Consider the following 24,214-nt stretch of genomic DNA (forward strand, 5'->3'; position numbering starts at 1 on the left):
TATTAGAAGTTTAAATAATATATTTAGTATAATATTTAAGTGTCCCGGGATATAAAATACTTATAACCTGAATTAAAACGCTTAAGCGGCGGTATTAGTAAATTTAAAGTTAACTTTATTATAATTTATAGTTTATAGCAAAATATATTTGATAATTCCTATTATTAAAGTATAGTCGGTTAGAATATTAATTAAATATTCATTAACTCAGACTATCTTTTTCAATTTTTTTTAATACTTATATAATTATTACAACCTCTACTTCCGTTGAACTGTACTTTTTTTCTATTATAGTAATTATTTTTAATAGAAAATAGATAGGTTGGATATTATTAAAGGGAATATTGTCTATCCTTAGTATTGATATGCCGTTTTAATTTCCTACTAATTAGAAGATTATCGTACCCTATACTTCCTTATTAATATCCGTTTTAATAAATAAATATTTACCTTTAATATAACAGTATATAATTTCTTACTAGTATAAATTTTCCTATATTACCTTAAATATTTCTAATTTCTCCTTAGTCGGGTTAAATTCAATTTTTAATATATATATTATGTATATATTCTTATTAATACTAATTAGAAGTTCTCCGAATTTACGAGCGCGCTATAATAATTTGGTTTTCCGGCGATTAAATAAAATTACCTTTACTTTAAATTATATTATATTCTTTTAAAATTATTTTACTATTCTGAAATAGGTTTTTAAATTATTAAATGTATTGGGGAATTTTAATTTTTAGAAAGCCTAGATACAGTCGTCCGTATAGGCAATACCTTTACCGCTAACCGTCTAGCCTAATAATTAAATTGTAGGGTATATTGTGAAAGTTTTATTAATTTTAATATAAATACGAACTTTATTTACAATATTAAGTATTATAGTAATGTATTTTAAATATTCTTCCTAATTATTGTTAAAAATAACAATATTATTGATGTAGGCGCGGATAAAGTATCAGTAGGCGAAAAAAAAGCCGATCTATAAATCGTTATACGAATGTTAGCGAGTTTTTAAAGCCTATAAGTACTATATTAGACCTTTCTAACCTTCGAGGATTAATAATTCCTATTCTATTGTAGTGCTATATAAAAATTAGTAATTAATAAAAAAATACCGCTATATTGAAGATTGTAAAATATTTTTTATTTACTATTATATTAATAATATTTTTTTAATTAAGAAGGGGAAATATATTTAGTATGGTAATATTGTTAAAAGGTCGCAAATTTATAATCGTATGGCTTTTATCGATAAAATTTTTTTTTAAATAATAAAATTTAAGTATGTAATAAGCGTTAGCTAGGATATAAAAGTTATTTTGCCCTAGGCGTATATTTTCTTATATTCTTTATTTAAAAAATTTTTATCCTTAGTATTTAATAGGTAAGTCCTAACGATGCGTTATTGCTTCTATTATTTTTTAATGAAATTGATTAGTATTTTATCTTTTTCGGCTATAGGAATAATTCTTCGATTGCGAAAAATATTATTATATGTATTTAAAAGGCTTATTAACTTTTTAGCAAATTCCTTATCAATATTATAAATCTTTATTTTAATGTTAGAAGATATAAATAGTGTATCGTTTAATTTATTAAATCCCTACGATTTTATATTATAAGTTTCTTTATATATTATTTCCTTTCTTTTTTCCTATTTAATTATTAATGCTTCCTTTTTTTCCTATATTATTATAAAAATATCTTTAATATTATCCTCTGCCTTTTAATTAATAAAATTCATATACCATTTTATTACTATTTTTATTTCGATTATGGACTGTAAAAATTTAATATCGTTAGCGTTGACGAATATTACGATTTTCCCCAACGTTAGTATTCGAATTTCTTTAACCTTAGTGCTTCTTTTAATAAATATAGAGTAATTAATATTATTATAAAATAGGACTACTTTGAGCGTATTAGTATTAATAATACTGTTTAATAAGCTTAACATATTTATTTCGAAAGAAAAATTAATAACCGGATTAATATAATTTAATAAAGATTTATATTTAACGGGTATTATACTACTCTATTTAAATTATAAAATATAATTATTACGTATAGATATTTTAATACTATTGTTGGCGTATTTATTTCTGTACTATCCCGAACCGATTATGGATGTACTTTAATTTTTATATTAGAAACAGATTTAAAAGAGTATATATTCGAATAAGAATTAATTTTGATATTATATTTTAGTAAAAATTCGGTTCCTAATAGTAATTGTACTGATAATCTATTAATAACGTTAATGTTAATATGGAAATAGCTGTTTATAGGGATTCTATTAATTTCACTAGATATATAGAAGTTAAATTCGATTTATATATTAATTTTAGTAATAGAATTGATGCCTTTAACCTATATTCCTATAATGGTACTATATTTTATATTCTTTAAAAATATTTAATAAACTTCCTATTTATAAAGGAATAGGACGTTCCGGTATCTATATAAATTAGTACGGCCTCGTTATTAGGGTTAGTTTTAATATCTAATTATAAATATAATATTCTTTTCCAATAGCGTTATTACTTTTTATAGAATATTATATCGGATACTACTTTAATAATTTATTTGGGTTATAAGGTAATTAGTGTATATTAATTCCAGTGAACGATCTTTTTGTAGTTAAGAATTATTCTATTAGTAAATAGAATTATCAATTAATTATTCTATATTAGGATAACTTCGATAATTAGGATATTAAGTAACGATATACATAATATATTATAGGAAATTAGGATTATTAAGTAAATGCGAATTTATATATTATTATTATAGTTAATAAAGTCTTCTATTTTAATAAATTCCTCGTCTTCGCTTAAGTAAATAAATTTTTCTTCTTTTAATTAGGTAATCCTTACTTATACGTTTAGGTTATTTCCGGGGATGTAAATTATATTTTTAATATAAGAATAGTGACTTAGGCTGTTAAATTAGCGGCGGTAGAAATTAAAGTAGATATAAAATTATATATTTTTAAAGTAGCGGTTATTATTAAAATTAATGTTAAGTTTATTAAAATGATAAGAGAAATCCTAGCGGCTGTTATTATTACGCCGACTACTAAATTTCTTATCCTTATATTTATTATAGGAGAAATTATAGGAGTATTAGCCGAAATTATTACTATTCGGGAAATTGTAAGATTGAGAGCGTTCGTTTCTACGATTTCTTTAATTAATGTTTTCGGTTTTATTAATTTTGTTATAATTATTATAAATTAGGTTAATACTAAAAGCTACGCTACTTTTCATTTTATTATATATTTTATAAAGACCCTTAACCTTTTTATAAATATAAATATATTATTCTCTTTCAATAATAATAATAGTAGGGTGGATATAATTAAATTAGAATTCCGGGTATAACGAATTCTAGAGTCGGTTTAATAGTTATAATTCGGTAGTATTATTCTAAATACGTAAGTAATTAAAGAGTTTGTTAGCGAAAGATTTAAGAGAATTAGGGTCCTTTTTATTTATAGTTTTAGTAAAGGTATTTTTAGTTAATTGAATATTGGCCTCGTTAAATTTGATATTAAATTCCTAATTTATACGGTTAAAGAATTCCTCCAAATTACTATATATCCTTTACTTCTCTTTTATAAAGAAAAATACCGATTATTAACGTAAGGTATTATTTTTTAATAGGTTAGAGAATCCTGTAGCGATTATATTACGTTTATTTATATTAGTATAAACCTATTTATAAATATAGTCTAATTATAATTTGCAATTCTTATAATATTATATCCTTTTTTCTATAAAAATAGAATTCTTATTTATTCGGTTATTAAGAAGGTTAAATTAAAAAATAATATAATCCGCCAATTTTTATTTATTATTATTAGTAATAGTAGATAATGTAATATTACTTCTATAATTAGGTTGGATTTATAATTATTTAACCTTCTTATTTAGTTTTATAATAACTGAGTTTTTAGTTTTAAATTCCGCTATTAGGATATATAACCGTTCTAAAATAGTATATAGGGTAGCGGTGGAATCGGTTGCGGGCCTTATATTATTTTCCGGAATATTAATTGCGGTAATAGGAAACGCCGGTTTAATAATGTATCCTATTTTTATAATTAGTAGAATTATTCTTTTATTAATATAGAATAGTAATTAAAGATAGTTTTTAAAATAATTAAATTAGTATTAGCGTTAAGAGTATTTAGGGAAGAGTTAATTTTATTAAATATAATATAGGGTTAATAAAAGAATAGAAGAATAATTAAAGAAAGCTTAGTATCGCTATAGCGGGCGTCCTAAATAAATAGGTAGCGTTATTAGGTATTAGAATTAGTATTAATAATTGTTGAGGTAGAATTTAGTTAAAAATTGGACGAATAGAAGTTATCCGAAGTAGCGTTTAAATTTATAATTTTAAATAAATTGTAAATACTTATATTAGGTTATAAAGGGTATTAATAAGTATTTTAGGGGTAGAATAGTTATTATCAATAAATTTAGTACTAACTGAATTGTTTATAAATTAAATTAGGGTTTAAAAGTGGAGTTTATTAAAAGTTCTATTAAAAATTCTATTAAGTTTAATTTACATACTAAAATTAATTTATTAAAGGGGTAGAATATAGAATAAGATTGTACGGCGCCCGGTTCTTATATTAAGGGTAGAATTGAATTATTTATAATTAAATTGGATTTTATAAGATTGGTATCCGAATAATAAATTATGGGTAGTTAATTATTAGTAATATCCGTCCTAGCGTTTAAAGGGGTTCCGGCTTGACCGAGCCGGGTTAAATTGAAAAGATTGCGATAGAATTGCTTTATGATAATACTAGTTCTTATAATATTTGTATTAATATTCCGGAAGCCTCGGAAATAATTATTAGGGGCGTGGGATTTTATTATTCCGATAAATTTAAAATTAGAATTAGTATTTCTATTGAAAGTAGAATTAAGGATATAGAGGGTATTAAAGAAAGTATTATTAACGTTAAAAGGTTAGTATTATTGTAAGAATTAGTAAGAATATTAATAATTAAGTTACGAGAGGAAGGGCGGACTACTTTATTAAATTTTGTAATATTCTTTATAATTTTCGCTACTTTCCTTTAGTCCGCTAGGAATTTATATTAATATATTTCAATAACAAGTTTATCGATTCTAAATAGTATTTTATCGAAGGTTTTAAATTTTTATATTTTAAATAAGGCAAATTCTTTCTAACGTCGATAAACCGTCTTAATGGCCTTATTTGCTAATTCCTACTCAATAACCTATTTGGTTTCGAAAGCTGGAATTTTATTAATATTAAAATTATTATTATAATCCTATTAATTAAGCTTATCCGTAGCTATAATAGCTACAACCTCTATAATAGTTTAATATACGGCTTCTATAATACGTTTAATCTATACCAATTCTGGGTAATTTCTTATAAAAAGTTTAAATTACCGGGCGAATATTATTTATCCTAATTACTAATTGTACTACTTTTGCTAGGCTACTATAAAAGAATCTAAAAACGAAGATCTATTATTTATATTAGTATCCAAGTTTAAAGGGTTGAAAAGTATATTAAAAGAATTAATATAACGCTATTAAATGGGAATAACTTTAATATAATTAAGCGAAACTTCCCCCCGAAAAGAAGAAAAGAAGAATAATAAAATATAACGAAAGTAAAAAACTAAATTTTAAATATTATTTATTATGCGAAAATATAATACGTAATTGTAATAATAGCAAGATTAACGATAGTAATCAATATTATTGGGAGCCTCTACCTAGAACCTTATATAGCGATTATAAGTAACTATATAAGATATAGTAAATAGATAATTGATTGCTAGCTAGAGTTAATACCGAAGGCGATAATGAGGCAGAGCCTTTTATATTGGCATGATAGGTACCTGACTCAACAAGGAGTAGGACTAACCCTATTATAGCTAGCTCTAGTAAGGTGGGTCAATTATGATCCGAGACGAACCATAGCAATTATTACCTAATTAATTAGCAAAGATACTAATATAATACTAATTACTAAGGAAGAACTATTAGAGATAGAGGTTATTGAAAATAAAGAATATATTAATTTACGAAATAATTTAAATTAGTAGTACCCTAACGATAAACGGTATACCCAAATAAATAAAGAGAATAAAGAATATAAGGAGTATAATGATGAGGCTATTCCCGACGACGACGACAACGACGACGACGAGGGGGAGGAGGATAATAATAATAATGATATAGAGGAATATAGGGATTCTGAGTACGAGGAGGTTAATATACTATAGCAATAAGGGTGTGCAAATAATCTATGTCATTAGATTTATGCGTGTGCAAAATAACAATAATTTCACATATTGATACATATGTTAATTATATTAGCGATTTTATATACAACTAAAAAATATAGATATATTATTATAAAAAACTATTGGCTCCGGGCGGAAGACTTCCAGTTGTATGGGGAACGCTAGTAAGTGGATGTACCCCGCTCGGCCCTAGTCTTGAGGCTCGCTGAAAGTCGGCCCGAAAAAATCTCGAGACTTCAATGTCCTAACATCATCTCTGTTCACAAGCCTCTGATTTCTTTTTGACCAGTCCCAGCTGCTTGGCGCGTAGACAGTCGAGATGAAAGTGTCATCCCTTGTCTACAATGCACAGATTTCAGCTTGAACATGTGTATGTGGCGGACCGTCCCACCGCCGCGGAGTCTTTCCGCTGGTGGAAACAAGACGGCGAAATATCTTCTGGAAAGGGGTATTGACTGACATGTGCAAGTGCCCAAACCAAACAGCCGGGAAACTGACGGATGGGGCACTGCAAGACACGACATTGAGTTACCAGTCAATGATCCAAACAAAACTATAATCCCAGTTGACAAGCTCTTGAAGCAAGGGGCCGACCATGCCTACATTGATCCCAACTCCTCGGGAAAACGTTCAACTACTCTATTCGGACGTCCCAGTTGTCAATGACATAAGGCTTCTGTCCTCACAGCTCATGTTTCTTCTCATGAGCATCCGCCAATCGAGATGCCGAGACTCTTCGTCAGGGACTGACCATAAGCTTCGAAATGGTACGGGAGTGAGGGGACTATGTCAGCTCAACACCAAGCATCGCGACTGAACAGACGATTAGTCGCAACATGATGGCATCTATTTCTGTACAAAATGCACCTTTGACCTGGACCCAAAATACCTCTACGTACCATACAATGGTCCCGGCAGCATGGTGCAGAGGAGAAGGAATGCAGGAAATGTCAGTCCCGTTCGGAGCATCCATATTCCGTGGAACATCGTGGTCCACTGCTGTCAATATTTTATTTTTCTGATCGCGCATGAAGATTGGCTGTGTCTCGTCAAAGTTCACAAACAAGCTGTTGAATGGCTGTAGTGGATTTGAGCCAAAAGACGAAGCCTTCGTTGTTCATAGCGTGCTCAGCGAGGTCTAAAAGTCTCACATGGAAGGTGCGAACTAGGTTCCCGAAAAAAAAAATCGATGACGAGAAGTCAGCAGAGGCAAGAGTCCCTTGCGTGACTTCCATTTTCCTCGTTACCCTACACTCGACCAGTCAAAATTTGCTCTTGCTTGCGTTGATTCTTCCATTCTCGTTCCTTTGCCTTCATAATTTCAACGAAAACAAAACCTCAAGTCATCAAGTCAGTCAAACCGGTATGTCCTCTGTGCTTTGCATGGTCTGACCACAAGATTGTACTTAACAAATGGGTGTATTGTTAACTATATGCTGGAAACAGACACGCAACTTAGAAGCGAGCCTCGACCTTGGTCAGGGTATCTTGCAACGCCCACTCGTTCACCTTGTCCTTGCTGCGAACAGCCTTCACCTGCTCGGCCGTGAAACCCTTGGCCTCAACCGCTGGGTTGTAGCCCAGCTTGTTGAGCTTTCCAACCGTTGTCGAGTCAATGACCGGCGCTTCCTTGCCGTCAGCGCGCTTGTAGACGGTAACGACAGCGGCACCACCAAGTCCGAGGTTGTGCTGGAGCGCATACTTGGTGTGAGGAACGTTGCGGTTGTTGGCCCATCCACGCAGGTGCCATACCAACTCGGCGCACTGAGCGATACCGGTGGCTCCTAGAGGGTGGCCCTTGGAGATGAGTCCTCCACTGGGGTTGACGACGACCTTGCCGCCATATGTGATGTTACCGGCGCGCACAAACTCGTGCGCCTTACCCGGCTCGGACAAGCCCAAAGCGTCAATCAAGATCATCTCATTGGCGCTGAAGCAGTCGTGAAGCTCGCAAACAGCAAAGTCGCTAGGCTTGACACCAGCCTCCTTCATGGCAACGCGCGCGGCGTGTTGGGTCATCTCACGGCCCATCAAGTCGATGGAGCTCTTGGAGAACAGGCTGGGCGCATCAGTGGCCATACATTGCCCGGCAATGAGGATGGCCTGGTCCTTGAGGTGTGGGCGAGCGTCCAGGAACTCTTGCGAAACCAACACTGCTGCCGCGCCACCATCGGAAGTTGGGCAGCACTGAAGCTTCGTCAATGGCTCGTGGACCTTGGGTGATTGCATAATCTGGTCGAGAGTGTATAGGTCCTGGAACTGCGAGTATGGGTTGTTGACGGAGTGGGCGTGGTTGATGCGCGCGATCTCGGCAAAGTCCTCGGACTTGGCGCCATACCTATGAGAAAGGAAACACGGTCAGTAATCATCATGTCTTCGTGCAACGTCCATGCTGATATCAAATTAGATTTGGCTTACTTCTCCATATACTCCCGGCCGGCATTACCGAACATCTGAGCGGCACCAGGCGCCTTGGTGACTCCCCTGGTGGTGGCCATCATCTTATACGTCGTTCCGAGAGGGTTCTCTCTGTCGTTAAAGTGGCTCTGCAAGCTACCAGCCTGCATCTTCTCGAAGCCTACTACCAACACACAGTCCGCGGCGCCGCTGGAGATGAAGTTGCGGCCCATGGCCAGACCTGTCGAGCCGGTCGAGCAGTTGTTGTTGACGTTGTAGATGGGAATCTGGGTCATGCCGAACTGGTAGAAGACGCGCTGACCGCATGTCGAGTCGCCGTAGCAGTAGCAGGCGATACCCTGCTCAACGTCGTCGTAGGAAATCTGCGCATCGAGCATCGCCTTGACACCGGCCTCGAATCCAAGCTCAGTATAGTCTACCTTGCCTCTGGGCTTGATGAACTTGGTCATGCCCACGCCGAGGACGTAGCATGGCTTCTTCTGCTTGGGGCCCATTGTGAAAGGTCGGTATGGGTATCTTCGGACTGGGGAGTGGGTGAATAGTTGATGGTCGAGGGTAGCGAGAAGAGGTTGAAAGGTAAGAAACCACAAACAACGGCGCAAAGGAGGACCGATTGAGAACTTAATCGTTCGTGATGAAGGCAATGTTTATTCCTTCAAACCGTTAGCGCCACTGTTCCCCTGGCGGTGATGGGCCCGCTTCCCCACGTTTTCCCCAGAGCCAAGTGCGGGGACGCCCCCAGTTACCGAGGCACCTTGGGACGACGAGACGCCAAATCCCTTGCCACCTGCCATCGAAACACCATAACAAAGCAATGGTTTTGGCACAATCCCATCCATCCAATGAAGGGCTTACCAGAAATGGAAGACACTCATTTTCAAAGCACACGGCACGTGAAGCTTTTGAGCTCGGAACCACCTGTCTTGGCGGACTTGGAGGATCACGAAGCCTTCGTCGCATTGCCAACATGATACCTATATGCAGCTTGGTGGTGATAAATTCATCTTACAAACATCTCATCAAAACATCATGGTTTTCGAAGAGTGGCTTCTGCATAAGCGCGGGCAGGAACACCTTGACGGCTTCCTATGAGCAAAGTGGAAAGAAATCATTTCTGCCATTCATCAAGCTATTCTCCTATTCAACAATAGACCCGACTCCCTCGCTGGGTGGGAAGCCCAACACCTAAGAAACGAAAGGCACGAAATCAAAATCCATATCTTGTTTGGCGGCTCTCTAGTTAGGCGGGTTGTTAATGATCTGAGTCCAGGCCTCATCGTTCGCCCTCTTGGCCGTGGGCTCGGTGGGGTTGATGATTTGAGTCCAAGCCTCATCGTTCGCCCTCTTGGTCGTGGGGTTGATGATCTGAGTCCACGCCTCAGGATCAGAGCGCTTGCCAATCTGCTGAGTCCACGCCTCAGGATCAGAGCGCTTGCCAATCTGCTGAGTCCAACTCTCCTCATCAGCCCTCTTGGCGGGAGTGGGAGGGTCGACAATCCAAGCCTCCTCGGCTCGCCCGCCAAATTTCTGAGTCCAGGACTCCTCGTTGCCCCTCTTGTTGATGATCTGGGTCCAGGCCTCATCTGACTTGCCTAGTTTTTATTAGCACCAGTTTTCGGGTGGTTCATCATTCCGGATATGCTTACCAGGAGTTGGGAGGGCAATGGCACCAATAGCCAGGAAGGCAATGATGAAAGAGGTCTGAGTGATCTGCATCTTGAATGACGGGAGAGATAATCAACGGCGAGTGATAATTAAGGGCAAGTTCTTGACTCTGCTTGATGAAACTCACATCAACAGGACGGGATGTCTGGTCTATTTATGTCCATCAACTCCAGCAGACTAGCTCATCGCTGCCTGACATTTCACCAACACCGTCTATATCGTCTACATCCTTTTCTTGCCCAAGCAATACTCCAGGACGAACACACAGAGGGCTAACCCAAATGGCAGCCGACCGACCTCCTCACTTGGCAGCAAGCATTGCTGATCATGCTGCTCTTGAAACGGAGATACTCACGCAACTTTTGTCAGCTGAATCCATTCATCAGGCACTTCAAATTGTATCAGTGATGACTGCACACACATCATGGGCAGGAAGAAGGTGCAGGTTTGGCCAGAAGAGGAAGCTGGTATTCGTTTTCTCTGGCCATCATGTTGATGCAAGACCGATCATACCTTGATCCTCTGATAGTTCCCAAAAAGAAATGCAAGTGATGTTGAGAGTTGGTCTTGCGCCGTGTTCCAAGAGGCTTTCTGGGTTACACATCCACGAAGTGTTGAACATGGCTTGTTTCGGGGTTGCACTCGGTGTAGGATAGTCTATCCCATCCCGTTGCGACATCGGCCGAATATCAACCACTGCAACATGACCCCCTCTCAAAGTGCTATTTTCTGATTTGCATCGTTTTCTTTGTGGGATATGCAATGACCCCCCCGTTCACTCGATACAAGCCAAATTCAAGTCGGGTTATTTGTTATCCTTTTCACAAACACGACATTCATTTTCGTCTTGCTCCTCAGGGAAGCTACCAGAGCCATTTTCTGTCTGTTTTCTCCCCTTGAGCACTTCAATATGGACAAGTTCAAGCCCAGCAAATATCTCCCAGTTGACGGGGAAGATTTGTACTCACCAAAACGTGGGTCCGATGGCGATGACGAAGAGTGTGGTGAGTTTTCTACCACTCCATCAGCTCGCTGGGCGGGGTCGAAAGACTCATGGATTCAACGACACTGGCGCTCTGTTACCGTTCATGCTTTGCTCTTTGCGGCAAACTTGTTCCTCTTCATCGCCTACTCCAAGGGCGTTATTGTTCCCGTTCGTTATACCGATCCTCAGCATGAACCAAGTGAGTTTTCGTCACCTTCATCCTTCGTTACACCAAGTGTTGTTTCTCTCGAAGAAGACGCCTAACTGGTTATGTATAGCTCCGTTCCGTTCTGTGGTGAAATATGAACGAAGAGCGTTTGATATGGGAGCCATCTATGGTCTGGGCAAAAACATGTCATTGAACATGCAGAAGGGAAACATCGACTTCAACGGGCCACCCAGACCAGAACTGGAAAATGCCTGGGATGACATTCTCCGCTGTAAGCTCTTTTTCCTCTCCAACAGTGATGTCAAGTTCTCAATATCCTGATGCTCTGGAACAGATCAAAACGTTCGCATACCCAGAAAGGACATGGGCCAGTTCCAGGACGACGATACTGTCATTCGTTTGACAGACGGGACCTATTATTTCACCGTCTCAGTCTTCCATGGGCTTCACTGCGTTGAGAGGGTCCGGAAATACATCTACAAGGACCATTACTACCCAGACCTCAGTGAGATGCAAGCCATTGCTCTGCTGAAACATACAGAGCATTGCATCGACTACTTCTTGCAGTATCTCCAGTGCAATGCCGACACGACTCTTCTTCCTATGGAGTGGACGACCGAGTGAGTTACTTCCCCCTCTAACCGTTTCGCAATCAGAGTTGATGAAATAACTGACACGAAAATCTGTTCCATCAGAGATCCAAAGCCTGTTTCCCAGGGTTTGGGCAAACACACATGTGTCAACTGGGGCTCCATCTTTGACTGGGTGAAGGAGAACTCTTTTGATCCCTTTGAGCCAGGCATTCTAATGCACCCCATCTTTGGTGAGCTACGACACTCGGCTTGATTCCCTTTACGCTGCAAAGACTAACAGAGGCAATCACAAACAGGCGATCCGTACGACCGAAATGCCTCTCACCACCATGTCAATGTGGGACTCACGGAGGCAGGCGGGATTCTGCATCTGAATGAGGATGGCACGTTGAAAGAGAGTAGCAAAAAGAGTCATTCACATTCGTGAGGTATGCAGATAAGCGAGGAGAGGCGAGCAGTGAGTACTCAAACTAGGGATGCATTATTTCAAGGTCTGGTCCATTTTTTCATTACGCGGAAAATATCAGTAATAACTGACAGAAAGAGGCACGTGCACGAGTCCGTGCCCCCCACACTATAATCTATTAGATTTGGTTAATCTTTTGTACGTTTCTACTGCAAAATATACTCTTTTTGAATATTGACTTAATATTTTAAACCCGCCATGCCACCTACACGCCTTATACAGAATTAACACGTACTCAATAAATTCAACCTCGTTCAGAATCCTCCCTATCGTCATCGATTTACTACTTACAAACATTATCAATAGCGGCAAATGGAGAATATTACCCATATACGTACGCATTTTACCGAGTATTAGAATTTTATCTAATACCATATCGTATTATAAATTGAAAATCGCAAAGATATTCGAATATACGTAGTATAAATTAACGTACGTTAGAAGGTATACTACCCGGTTACTACTATATCGTTTATATTATAAATTATATATTAATTAGTATTATTATTAGTTTAATATACTATAGAAGCTATTTTCCTCGAAAGTAAACTATTTTCGTTATTCGATAGCGCCCCTATAAAAGCTTTTCTCTACGCGCTCGTACCAATGTATATAGCACTAAATAGAAATATTATTTCTAATGTATAGTTGCCCCGCATTTACTCGTAAATGAAGAAGTAATTTATTGATTAGTATATTAAAAATAATTTGTATATTAATATTTTTTTCGATCAATTAGAAGATTATTCCGGCCGTCGTATTATTAATATTTCTTTTACTATTTACAATAAATTAATTTTCTATTAGATTAAAATAGATTCTAATGGTATTAAATATATATCTACGAATTTAACTACTATTATTACCTGGGTAGTTATTTAATTTATCGAAGGAGTAATAATTAAAGTGAATAATTTTATTATTAATACGTATAATACCGCGCGGAAGGCTATATAATATTTTATACTTAATAACCGCTTTAAATACTCTTTTACTATATTATACAACTTATACTCGCTTTAATTATTAATAAAAGATTTATTAAACATACTAGTATTTAAAATAGTAATTTACGTAGTTAATTAGTTCGTTATATTCTTTTATATATCTAAATTGTAGCTCTCTCGCTTTTGCGCATATATAATCTTATATAATGGTAAGATCGTATCGATTTTAGCCTCGTGAGTCTGAATCTTTTTATTATTTTATTTATATAGTATCGTTAATTAAATTAGTGTGATTATTCGATAGAGATTATAATATAAATTAGTTAAGTCGATTTAGAGAATAAAAGTAGCATTATAAAGCTTTATTTAATTAGTATTATTTAACGGTTAGCACTTTAACAACCTTTATACGGATAATAACGAAGTTATTCCCGCTGTACGATTTTAGTAAATATTTAATATTATTAACGAGGGTAATTTTTAATATATTTTCAATAAATTAGAAACCTTTTTGGTACTACTTTATAAGGTTTAATTAAAGTTAGAAGTAAATAGGGTATACATTAGTTATATTATACTAAGGTAATTCGAAGTCTAGTAAACTTAAATATATTTATAATACTCTATCCCCGCTGATAATTAGTAGGATTTAGAACGTACGTATATCGTTAAATGAATTAAATAATTAATATTAATTAATTAGTTTAAGTACTTTTTATTACTAATTATTATTATAGTAGTATTTAATGCTATTACCCCTCCCATTCCCAATATATAGTACTAAATTATCGAGTACTTGCGTAAGTTCACGGGATGGTTAGGTAAGATAGATTAAAAGGTAATTGAATATTTCTTAAATTTCCGTATTCGTAAGGGACTGTATGCCTTGTACGCCGCCGTTTGGATTATAAACTTCACTCCTAAGTAATTCTAAGGGTATATATAAGACATAGTATAAATTAGATTAGTTATTATACTCTTCGCTATACGTATTTTTAATACTTTAATAAATAGTATGCCTTATAAGAGAGACTTCTCTACTATAAATTATTTCGAGAATTTAGCACGTAATAGGATATTAGCCGAGAAGATGGATATCGTAATATTTATCTATATAAACGGTAAACGACTTTATAAATTAAATTAAAATTGGGTATAATTAACTTACGATAACAGAGACGCGCTACTATTAGAGATGGAGGAGCGTTTATATATTAATATGTAGTATAAGGATTAAAGAGAGTAGGAGGTTGAAGAAGAAGGTATTTATTAGAGTAAATTGAGTATATTATAAAAAGCGATAAATAATTCGATTCTTAGTAAATCCGGTAGAAATACGTAAAAACCCTGATTTTTCAAGCAAAAAAGAGTAAAAAAGGGTAAAAGATAGAGGATTTAGTATCCTAAAAAGGGTGATTTTAGTATATTACCAATAAGTAAATTACGTATGGTCAGATAAGCCGTCACTAATCCCATTTTTTCTTTATAGTAATAGTTATTACCATACCTAACCAGTGACCAGTCTGACAGACCGCATCCCTAATTCAAATAGACAGCATATAATAGTATCGGTATCATTGATCACCAACCATTGTAACCACATCGTACTTAGAACTACAGTTCCTCTTACAAATAAACGCCCAATTGTTTTTTTCCCCACAAAAAAGGCCAAAACTCAACTTCATCACTCTGGGATTTCAACCTTTCAACAACAAGAAATAATTCATGCAACTCCTGTTTCTAATGCCCCAATAATAGTAATTCAACCCCAAAGCAATTTCATTTCATTTGCATTATTCGTAGTTGTACTATTAAAGTGCAAATTTGAAGTTGCGAAGGCAAAAAAGTTATAGTGGGCATATAGCGCATTTTAGTAGACTAAATTTTAAGCCCGTATCGTCGTTTGGGTTTGTAACCAAATGTTTTATACAATTAAGGCTATAACGAAAAACGGCCTTCTTAATTACCTTTAGCAAGTAAAGAATTATATGTATCTTTGTAATCTTATTGATATTACTAGTATTGATTAGTTTCTAACTATATGAAAGTAGTGAGTTTTGGCCTTTTTTGTAGTTAAAAAAGAATTGGGCGTTTTTTTATGTTACCCACTGTACGTATCGTGCCAAGCCAATCTTCTTCCCTCTTCCAAACTGTCACTTTCCTATCCGGGAAACAAAGCTATCACGTACAGGATCGTCGATATGTTGACACAAGGGCACGGTAACATCGCTCCAAGCCTTATTTTGACTGCGCCGCCGCCTCATTCCTTCGAAGTGCGGAGAACTTGGGAAAGGGAAGATAAACACAACCCAAGAAACCGCATTCATCACGACATTCCGGTTGATATGAAGCTACGTAGTCGCCACATGCGGTTACAGTTTCAATCCGATATATTGTACCAAGATTGTTACCTACTTCGCACAAAACGCATGCAGACTGGCTTGGCCGGAAGCGAGGATGGACACTATCGATCCTGATTGATGCGGTGCTGCAGCATAATCCTAAAAGGGACGAGATTTATAATAATAATAATAATAAAAAATAAAAAAAAGAGGGTTCTGACGAGAGACGGGGACCGGTTCGGCCCGCGGCGGAATGTGGAATCGAAGTTTTGGAAGAGGTTCGTCCCAAGTCTTGAGTATGTCAATAGAACCGATCTTAATGAGATGGTGGCTGACTACCTCTATCTACTTGAAATTACGCACGAGAAGGAGGTATTCGATTGCAAATACCCATTCCATGGTCAGCATTTCATACCCAGATTATATGAACCGGACCATGAAAGCTTCCTGGTGTTCTTACGCATCGGCTCTATTATAGAGGTATGTTGATCATCACGGGGATTTCTCATTCCAAAAGAGTTCCAGTCCGCTTCCGAACCCAAATCGAAATATTTGCATACGCATATCTCAGGATTCAGAACAGTGACACCTCCCCTTTTTGGATGGACACAAAGCTCCGAACGTTGATCCCCTCTTGGAGATCCGAATAGCTGCATACTACCTCCAGGGACTCCCAAACCGCAACTATCATGTTGGCTGGCTCTCTGATGGAACCCTTCGTGGACTATCACAGTCTCGGCGGCTCTTCACCGATACCGCTGAAGCTACTCAAGCTGGGCGGTAGATGATAGTCACTACCACCTCACACCTCACACCTGACTATCACTGCTTCATGATGAATATCCGATGATACCACAACATGATGTCGGGAAGTCACATACATCATGTCGCCAACTTTTGTTTCTACGTTCCAATACTCCAATGCTCCAGCGCACTGTGTCGTAACTCGTAACTATCGCCTCCGAACTCGCCCTTCACCCTCCACGGACCCAGAGTCCTGAACAGCGATCACGGATGCCCTGCTACGACATCGACATGCTTCTGACTTTCGTTAGACGCTACCTGCCTCTTTAGGTGATGAGAGTGTGAGCATCACAGCTCAAAGATCTCCGTTTGGAGCAGCGTTGAGTGGATGTTGAGGCAACTGCGACTGACTAGCCAGGCATGCTTGATCGGGAACAAGGAACGATACAAGTATGGGGGAGTGATCTTCGTGAGGGGTTGAGTCTGCGATGGCTAGTCGGCTACGGGAAGTGGGCGGAAGGGGTTTTTGGAGCAGTAATGAAGACTGCGTGCTCGGGTTGAGATTGTGTGTTTACTTGTGCTGATACATCACAGTGGAATGACTTGTAGTTGCATTGCAGGTCGTAATGGCCTCCTCACAAGACGCTTTGGTAAAATGGACAACAGGCTTTGATGGGCAACTGCGTTTAGATCATTCGGGTGTTTGGGTAAGATTGATCAGACATTGCTCAGGAGCTCGGATTGAGTGTCTGGTGTCAATGCCACCGGTCTGTGGTATCGACCAGACAACCGAAGATCTCGGGTTAGTTCCGTTTTCCCTACTTCACTTCTCCGAGAAACATAGGGTTGCATTTCACTTCCGATACTCTCACCACTTACCGCAACCAGCCAGGCCATTTTATAGGCATTCATTTGTTTGATGGCGAATTCTCAAGCTACCCGTTACATCCATCAAAATGCTCTTCGCCCATCTCTCTTCATCTACTCATGTCCTACCGTCTACACAACCACCAAATCACGTCCTAGAGAGACTAGAACTCAGAACATGAGTCAATCCAAAACCCCCTTCCTCTCGAGGAATTACGAGAAGGACCACGAAGAAGAGGACGAAACAGAAAATGATTCAACAACAGACGTCGATCTCGAAGACGCCCTCTCAACCACATCCCACAAAAGTCCACGCCCACATCGAAGGCCTTCGCCTTCCTTCCTCCGACGTGTTCTTTTCCGTCCCTGCCCAGATCTAATCCTCTACCTCTTCGCCCTCTGGGGATTCCTCTCCCTCGTTTTTCAACTAGCCCAACTCCTCTTGCCCATAACACCTATCTTCCCCTCTTACCATGTCCAAACAACAACGACAACAACATCAGGGGCAAGACCCGGCACATCCAGCACAACAAAAGACATAGACGTCTACCGCCCCTCCACCTTCCCCTCCCCCTCTTACGACCTTTGCTCCTGCGGTTCCTCACTCCGCGAAGCGGAGTCGCTACACTGCGTCTACGACACCATGGCAGCCGCCTGGCTCCCCCCTTACTGCCGCGACCCCGTACTAACCACAATCTTCGACCGGTCCGGTCCCGGCCAAGGCGGATCATGGTCTTACTATGCCGACAAAGACGGCAGCGTCCGTCTCAGTCCGCATCAAATCTCTCTTTTAGCAGACAAACCAAAAGGAGAAAACGTCTTCTGGGCAACAAGAGAATGGCATCTAGCCCATTGTCTGTTTTACTGGCAGAAGCTGGTGCGGATGAGGGATACAAATGCCATAATGGAGAGGAGGTTCGATGGGTGGCATCATGCCAGGCATTGTTATGGATTGTTGATGAGGAGGGATGCGCCGCCGAGGGAGATGTTGTTGGAGGTTGATGTTAGGTTGAGTAGTGGGTTTGAGGGTGGGCATGAGGGGGAGGGGGAGGGGGGAGGAGGGGGGGCATGAAGGGGGGCATGAAGGGGGGCATGAAGGGGAGCATGAAGGGGGGCATGAAGGTCATAAAGGGCATTGAGTTTTAGTTTGGATTGATGAAAGATTGTTTGGAGAAAGGAAAGTGATGCTAATACATTTGACTACAGGACTTATGTACAGTCGTAAAAGGTTTTGTATAGTTCGGTTGAACAAGGCGTGCCACCATCTTTCTCTAGTCCTTTACGTCCCCTCAAAGAATCAGGCAACCACATGCTTCTGATTTCACTATGCGTCAACTTCAGGTCCTCGCCTTCCTGGAACCCGCCCCATTTCTCTTTGTTATTTATCGGGTCACAACTTGGGCGCCAATCTCATCTCCAGCAGAAACTCCTGCGCTTTGAGTTGGCGAAACAGCGGTGCTCATGCCTTGAGTTTCTGAAGGATCTGGAACCTGTAGAAACACTGTCCCGCTTCAGTCTGGTTTCGTGAGATATTGATCAAGCCAGTACTCAGCACCACGGTGAAGAATCGCAAGTTGACCTCTTCATGATTCGCAAGAAACGAAAGCATGGCCTCAAGCTCGGAAGTGACCGTATCAAGAAAATTCGCCGAGCACTCCACGCGAAGGATCACGCCCCGCATGTGAGGAAGCACAGCCGGACGATCGCGGACAAAGTGCGGGAAGAGCGAAGGACCTTCGGTGAACTCGAAAACGGAGTTGAAGAAGAGGCGGGCTGCAAACTCGCGGGTGATGAACGGTGACATTTGCGAGAGCTGCAGGAGGTTGGTGTAGCGTGATGGGTGGATGTAGCGGCATATGCCTTTGACGCCCATTTCATCGCACAACGACTCCGACTCGGGCGATTCTGCTGAGGTTGGGGTTGGCACCTCATCCATGTCGTCCGCCAGCTTGGGATCCCAGCCTGACCGGTTGTCTGCGCTGTAGGTGAAGCCGCAACGGTTGTCACAGCATTTTTCGAGTATAGGGCCGATTACAAGGCGATACGGTTGGCGGGATGGTCGTCTTCTCCTATACCGGGGTGGGCTATGAGAGGACGATTGCTGCTGGTGATCTTCGTCCGACATGGACATTGACATCTCCATGTCCGAATCCGAGTCTTCGCCATACTCTTCCTCCTCCTCGTCTGCAGGGCCAGGCTCATACGGCTTGCCATACGACGCCTCAGGCCACTCGTCATACTTAATCATCTTGCTCGCAGGTAAATTCCATCCCGAAGGTTGATTTTCAGCTGGCACGGCGCCGTTGGTGATCGCCGCGAAGAGGTGCACAGGACTACCGGGATTCCGCACATACCAGGGCGTGAGCGTGTCCATGGTGCGTGTGATCAGGGGGTCTGACACGACGAGGTCGTCTAGATGGCGCTGTGGTCGCTCGTGGTTCCATTCCTTTTCGTTGATGCGGAAGTGAATTCCTCCTTTCAGTCCTTTCAGGGTCGGACTTGCTGCCCCTTGAGGGCGGGGTTTGCTGTAGACTCCTCCGTCGCGGCGGAAAGGGATGAAGAACTGGTCGTAGATGGCATGGCGCATCTCGAGAGGGAGGGCTAGGAGAAGGCATGTTTCCGGTTTCGTTTTTGGAGAGTCATCGTATATACTCATTTGCTCAACCAGGTGCTTGAGACTCCCATAGTCGTTGGTTTCATGCTCGGCTTGATAGGTGTGCCTTGAACGCTCGTTCTCAAACCGCTCGCGTACTTTGGTGGGGCAGAGAGGATCGAGGGTTTCCCAGTCAAGCGGGGTGATGGGCATGAAGTTGAAGGAACCGAAGCCTTGGGTGAAGTCTGTCCCATGATGTCCCTCGGCCTGGGGCGGGCTCGAGGTGACGGTAGAGTACGTGTCAGTCGCTTCCATGTTGTATTGTTCTGTGTGTCTGTGTCTGTGTCGCATGCAGAGAGGGTGATGGAGGTGGAAAGGCGACGATAGAAAAAGGGCTTGGTTCTGTAGTGGTAACGGAAGAGGAGAAACGGACACCAGGGCAGCCTAAAAATACTGGAAGGGAGTGCGGGTGAATAGGAAGTCCAGTGAAGGGAATTCGGGGCACGGACTTCCAACAGAGGGCCTGGGTTGTTGGTTCGGATGAGATGTGTAGATAAGGTTTGTGGAAGGAAGTAGAAGCTATTGCGGGGTTCCTCACCTCAGAGAAGGTTGAGGCATCTCGGCAGCCTGATCGGGTTCGCAAGCGAAAGCTGACTGCCTCAGCTTGCGACTGCTGCCTGAAGCTTTCACGCGCGAGTGACGAGGTTATTGTTGACACAGACAGGCTCTTCAGCGAGTAAAGGCTAAGTGTTTTTACCATCAGTAAGGCATCAGATGTCTCCCTGGGACCTTTTTGGTCATGAATGAGGTAACCAGTTAATTCAATCTCGTGGGCAACTTTGTATTGGACCGTACATTGCGACGATGACGTTGTTATAAAGAGATTAGAACAGCGAGAGAAAGCACAAGCCTATGATGCCTCACGGATTATAATCCTCTCCACCACTAGATCACTAAAAAGGAGACGAACAAGAAAAAGAAAACACACTAACAACGCCTGAACTCTTCAGCCTTCACACAATTTCGTATGTATAATACCCATTCCCTTCGCCCATTCCGAGTACAGGGTCGGGAGTCCCGTTTGCCTTGTTGTTCTGGGCTACCCGGGCAATAGCCTCAAAAAACTTCGAAAAATCAGGGAGGAATTCCTTACCGGGCTCTGTGAGATAACGATTCTCCAGAGTAGTATTCAACGGAGGGCCGTTAACATACGGGTCTTTCTTCAAGTAATTCATTCGCTCTTCCAGTCCATCCCCGATCTTTTCAGCAAACCATGAGTTGAAATTTCGGAACAGGCCTTGCTTCTTCCGCTTTCGGAAACTTCTTTCCCAGCGCAACTCATGATCCTTGCTTGAGGTAACAGATGCGTCTTCAGAATTGTTGTCCATCCCACCCTGAAAGCTTTCATCTGAAGCGTCGTCTCTACCGCTGTCGGATCCATCGTCATGACAGCTATTTTCAGAGTCATTGTCAGAAGAAACTCCATCATCGTATCTGGTAAAATATCCAGCCCTTCGAAGCTGCGTTTTGCAGGGAAGCAAGTGGACTGCTGTCTTAAGGAGGACCAATCCATGGAGCGTCGCAAGGTCATGTTTGTCGTAAGCTTGAATCTCGAATGGTGCAAAGTACGCATCTTTCATATCAGCCTTGGCGTCGTCGATGTCGTCCCATTTCACATCCACATCTTGGAGTATAAGCGTATCCAAGTTGCAGTTGTCCTCGAGTGCAAGATTGTACCTGCGATGTCGTTTGTCCTCAATAGTAATTCTAGCTCGAATTACAGGACTCCGGAGCCTGATGCTTCCCCCACAAGCAACAGGGCCAAATGGGCTTGTCCTTGCTTTTGGTGTTACTTTAGCTTCCAGAACCTCCGCCAAGACATCCAGCCATCCCAAGTCTTCACACATCGTTATTCCGGACGGCCCTATCGATTGACGCTCTTGAAGTGAAGCCCAAGACCATGAAGGGGCTATCTCCATATTTCTCTGACTGCATGACCCGCAATGCCACAAAAGCTCATGGATAAGGCGATATGACCACAGTCCGGCAAGATACGTTATACCACTCCATCTGCTGCTTAGATGCTCTGCAAGGCCTGAAATAGCCATAAGCCTGTCTGAAGGTTTGGTCAGAGACCTCCTAGAGTATGTGCTTATCAGCCGATTCCATGCCTTTTGCCGGTCTGAGTCGACTGGCTTGCCCTTGAGGAGGTTCTCCCAGCCAGGCCGGAATATGTTATATGGCACCTCATCCGTGGAATATTCATGTGAATCTGGGAAGGATTCACTCGCTTGACACGTTGAGCATTCCCAGTGTAGTTCATCTTGACCAAATACAAGGGTCCGCCGTGCCAGGAGTTGTTCCTGAAGTACCCATCCACGGGTGTAGAGAATGAGCTTCTTCTGAGCCCGAATGCCGGGATATTCGCTGGTATACTTTTTGGTTAAGTAAACGTTTTCTGCTACTCGTACTGACCAAGGTACTACCGAGAGCGGATATCGTCGGTTGAAGAGACCACCGTTGGAATCGAACGAGGCAGCAGCGGCCAGGTTGAGAAAAGAATTCCGGTAGATTTCTTGCATTTTGGCTGATTCCCGGATCCAATCCTTATCTCCCGGTGAGTCCTGGATGATGCAGAGGGAATCGATCCAAATGTAGGGAATCTCCAATTTTCGAGTCAGTTCGATGGCATCTCGAAACGTGTTTGGTAGCTCGCCAAGTTGAATGCCGTTCAAGAACCCAGCATAATTTTCTTCCAAAAGCCGAATCGGAACTCCCTTCTTTCCCCAGCAGTGACTGAGTGTCATGTATGGCTCTTTCGTACAACCATCTCGACTCGTTTCGCAAATCCTCACGTATGTCTCTCCAATGGTCCCCACTGCGACCAGCCGGGCAGGCCGTTTATCCTGCAAATTCGCTGTCTGAACTGGGTTACAGAGGGGGTGCGAGAGGCAGTTGTTGATCCATTTGAGCGCTTGATTCCAGCTTCCGTCGCTTGCCGTATTGAGGGAAGTTGGGAAACCACGGACTAGAAAAAGCGTGTGCGTAATTAGCTGATCATGTGTCTCACTGGTTGTCACTTGTAGTGTCGGTCTAGTAGTGTCATTAGCAGAAGCTTACCTCTACTACTATTCTCATCCCTGGCCTCAATTGCAAAACCAGCGAAGACCATTCGGCTCCCTACAATACTGACCTGCAGATGACCGCTACGGGGAAAGTCGTCATGCAAATATACATAAATTTTTAAGGCCGCATCCCCATGCCCATGTGCGTCGACACCCGAGTCTCTGCTCTCAAGACCAAGAAGATCTCCAAGAGAGGGGACATTACATTTCAGTCTTTCAGCCATGAAGGAATGACAAACATGGCAGCTTCCTTCAGCAGCTGATCTGAGAAAATCATTGACGCTGCAAAAGGGAAACCTTTTTTCCCATCTGCCACCCCCCACAAACGATTCGGCTATTTTCTTGAACGCCGCCGCACAACTCGCACACAAGCGGTCAAACGCAGCTTCGGGGACCCCTTCTGGTCCGATTTTAGCCATGCAATGTTCGATGTATGCTTCATACGATCTGAAATATGGTGGCAAAGCTGAAGGGCGTGGTGATTCTGAGTTCGGCTTGCTGATTTCCGGAAGGGCAGAGGGGTAATGGCTTGTCTCCGCCGAGTCCATAGCTGGCGTGGTCATCCAAAGATCAAGTTAAGAAACTCGGTGAAATCGCCCGCTCATGAAGGAGTTGTATCGAAGGGTGAGGAGGGGCATACCAGACCTTTTGTCGGAGAAAGAAGGCAGAGAGCAAAAACCTCAAGAGAATGAAGATTTGGGTTGACGAAGCGCAGCCCAAAGCAGGGCAACCAATAGAGGTAGCGGTAACCCCTCTTTCCTGCTGACCTCAGACAAGGCAGTCACGCAAAAGAACAGAACCATTTGGCGTTATCTAATTAGCCGATGATACCTTAACATTGCCGAACGATAGTAACTCGAAGTTGGAAAGTTTGAATCACACTGTATGATAAAAGAAGGAGGGAGGGGCGATTGAAACGGGAGGGAAAATCAACAAAGGAAATAAAAAAAAGACATACAACACCAGGGATTCGCTGGTCGTCAC

General features: G+C 40.6%; 6 protein-coding genes across 6 annotated transcripts; 2 read left to right on the plus strand and 4 right to left on the minus strand.

Moving 5' to 3' along the window:
- Nucleotides 1-7,739: 7,739 nt before the first annotated feature.
- On the minus strand, nt 7,740-9,644 carry B0H65DRAFT_186926 (thiolase-like protein). The gene is made up of 3 exons (XM_062821585.1): nt 9,590-9,644; nt 8,735-9,387; nt 7,740-8,654 (listed from the first exon to the last, which is right to left on the minus strand). The coding sequence occupies exons 2-3, from the start codon at nt 9,226-9,228 to the stop codon at nt 7,772-7,774; spliced, it is 1,377 nt and encodes a 458-aa protein (XP_062681444.1). The 5' UTR covers nt 9,229-9,387; nt 9,590-9,644; the 3' UTR covers nt 7,740-7,771.
- Nucleotides 9,645-9,970: 326 nt separating this feature from the next.
- B0H65DRAFT_548596 (uncharacterized protein) lies at nt 9,971-10,450 on the minus strand (the record flags this gene model as incomplete). The annotated part of the gene is made up of 2 exons (XM_062829588.1): nt 9,971-10,326; nt 10,381-10,450. The coding sequence occupies 2 exons, from the start codon at nt 10,448-10,450 to the stop codon at nt 9,971-9,973; spliced, it is 426 nt and encodes a 141-aa protein (XP_062681445.1).
- A 744-nt stretch (nt 10,451-11,194) lies between these two features.
- B0H65DRAFT_186913 (uncharacterized protein) lies at nt 11,195-12,663 on the plus strand. Its single transcript, XM_062821584.1, has 5 exons — nt 11,195-11,583; nt 11,663-11,824; nt 11,888-12,173; nt 12,249-12,376; nt 12,443-12,663. The coding sequence occupies exons 1-5, from the start codon at nt 11,310-11,312 to the stop codon at nt 12,571-12,573; spliced, it is 981 nt and encodes a 326-aa protein (XP_062681446.1). The 5' UTR covers nt 11,195-11,309; the 3' UTR covers nt 12,574-12,663.
- Nucleotides 12,664-17,564: 4,901 nt separating this feature from the next.
- Nucleotides 17,565-18,584, plus strand: B0H65DRAFT_426502 (uncharacterized protein; the record flags this gene model as incomplete). Its single annotated transcript, XM_062824634.1, has 1 exon — nt 17,565-18,584. The coding sequence occupies one exon, from the start codon at nt 17,565-17,567 to the stop codon at nt 18,582-18,584; it is 1,020 nt and encodes a 339-aa protein (XP_062681447.1).
- A 79-nt stretch (nt 18,585-18,663) lies between these two features.
- B0H65DRAFT_464669 (uncharacterized protein) lies at nt 18,664-20,908 on the minus strand. Its single transcript, XM_062826765.1, has one exon. The coding sequence runs from the start codon at nt 20,454-20,456 to the stop codon at nt 18,972-18,974; it is 1,485 nt and encodes a 494-aa protein (XP_062681448.1). The 5' UTR covers nt 20,457-20,908; the 3' UTR covers nt 18,664-18,971.
- Nucleotides 20,909-24,129, minus strand: B0H65DRAFT_557892 (heterokaryon incompatibility protein-domain-containing protein). Its single transcript, XM_062830089.1, has 2 exons — nt 23,226-24,129; nt 20,909-23,133 (listed from the first exon to the last, which is right to left on the minus strand). Exons 1-2 carry the CDS (start codon nt 23,791-23,793, stop codon nt 21,119-21,121), a joined length of 2,583 nt encoding a protein of 860 aa, XP_062681449.1. The 5' UTR covers nt 23,794-24,129; the 3' UTR covers nt 20,909-21,118.
- Nucleotides 24,130-24,214: the final 85 nt, after the last annotated feature.

Source organism: Neurospora tetraspora (assembly GCF_033439725.1).
Source record: "Neurospora tetraspora strain CBS 560.94 chromosome Unknown B0H65scaffold_4, whole genome shotgun sequence".
NCBI classification, from domain to species: Eukaryota; Fungi; Ascomycota; class Sordariomycetes; order Sordariales; family Sordariaceae; genus Neurospora; species Neurospora tetraspora.

Excerpts from the sequence above, each read along its gene's own strand:
- B0H65DRAFT_557892 (XM_062830089.1), bottom strand. The coding sequence starts at position 23,793 with ATGACCACGCCAGCTATGGACTCGGCGGAGACAAGCCATTACCCCTCT. Across the intron at positions 23,134-23,225 it reads GGATGAGAATAGTAGTAGAG|TCCGTGGTTTCCCAACTTCC; the intron begins GTAAGCTTCTGC and ends CGCTTTTTCTAG.
- B0H65DRAFT_186913 (XM_062821584.1), top strand. The coding sequence starts at position 11,310 with ATGGACAAGTTCAAGCCCAGCAAATATCTCCCAGTTGACGGGGAAGAT. Across the intron at positions 11,825-11,887 it reads CTGGGATGACATTCTCCGCT|ATCAAAACGTTCGCATACCC; the intron begins GTAAGCTCTTTT and ends GCTCTGGAACAG. Across the intron at positions 12,174-12,248 it reads CCTATGGAGTGGACGACCGA|AGATCCAAAGCCTGTTTCCC; the intron begins GTGAGTTACTTC and ends CTGTTCCATCAG.
- B0H65DRAFT_186926 (XM_062821585.1), bottom strand. The coding sequence starts at position 9,228 with ATGGGCCCCAAGCAGAAGAAGCCATGCTACGTCCTCGGCGTGGGCATG. Across the intron at positions 8,655-8,734 it reads GGCCGGGAGTATATGGAGAA|GTATGGCGCCAAGTCCGAGG; the intron begins GTAAGCCAAATC and ends CCTTTCTCATAG.
- B0H65DRAFT_464669 (XM_062826765.1), bottom strand. The coding sequence starts at position 20,456 with ATGCGACACAGACACAGACACACAGAACAATACAACATGGAAGCGACT.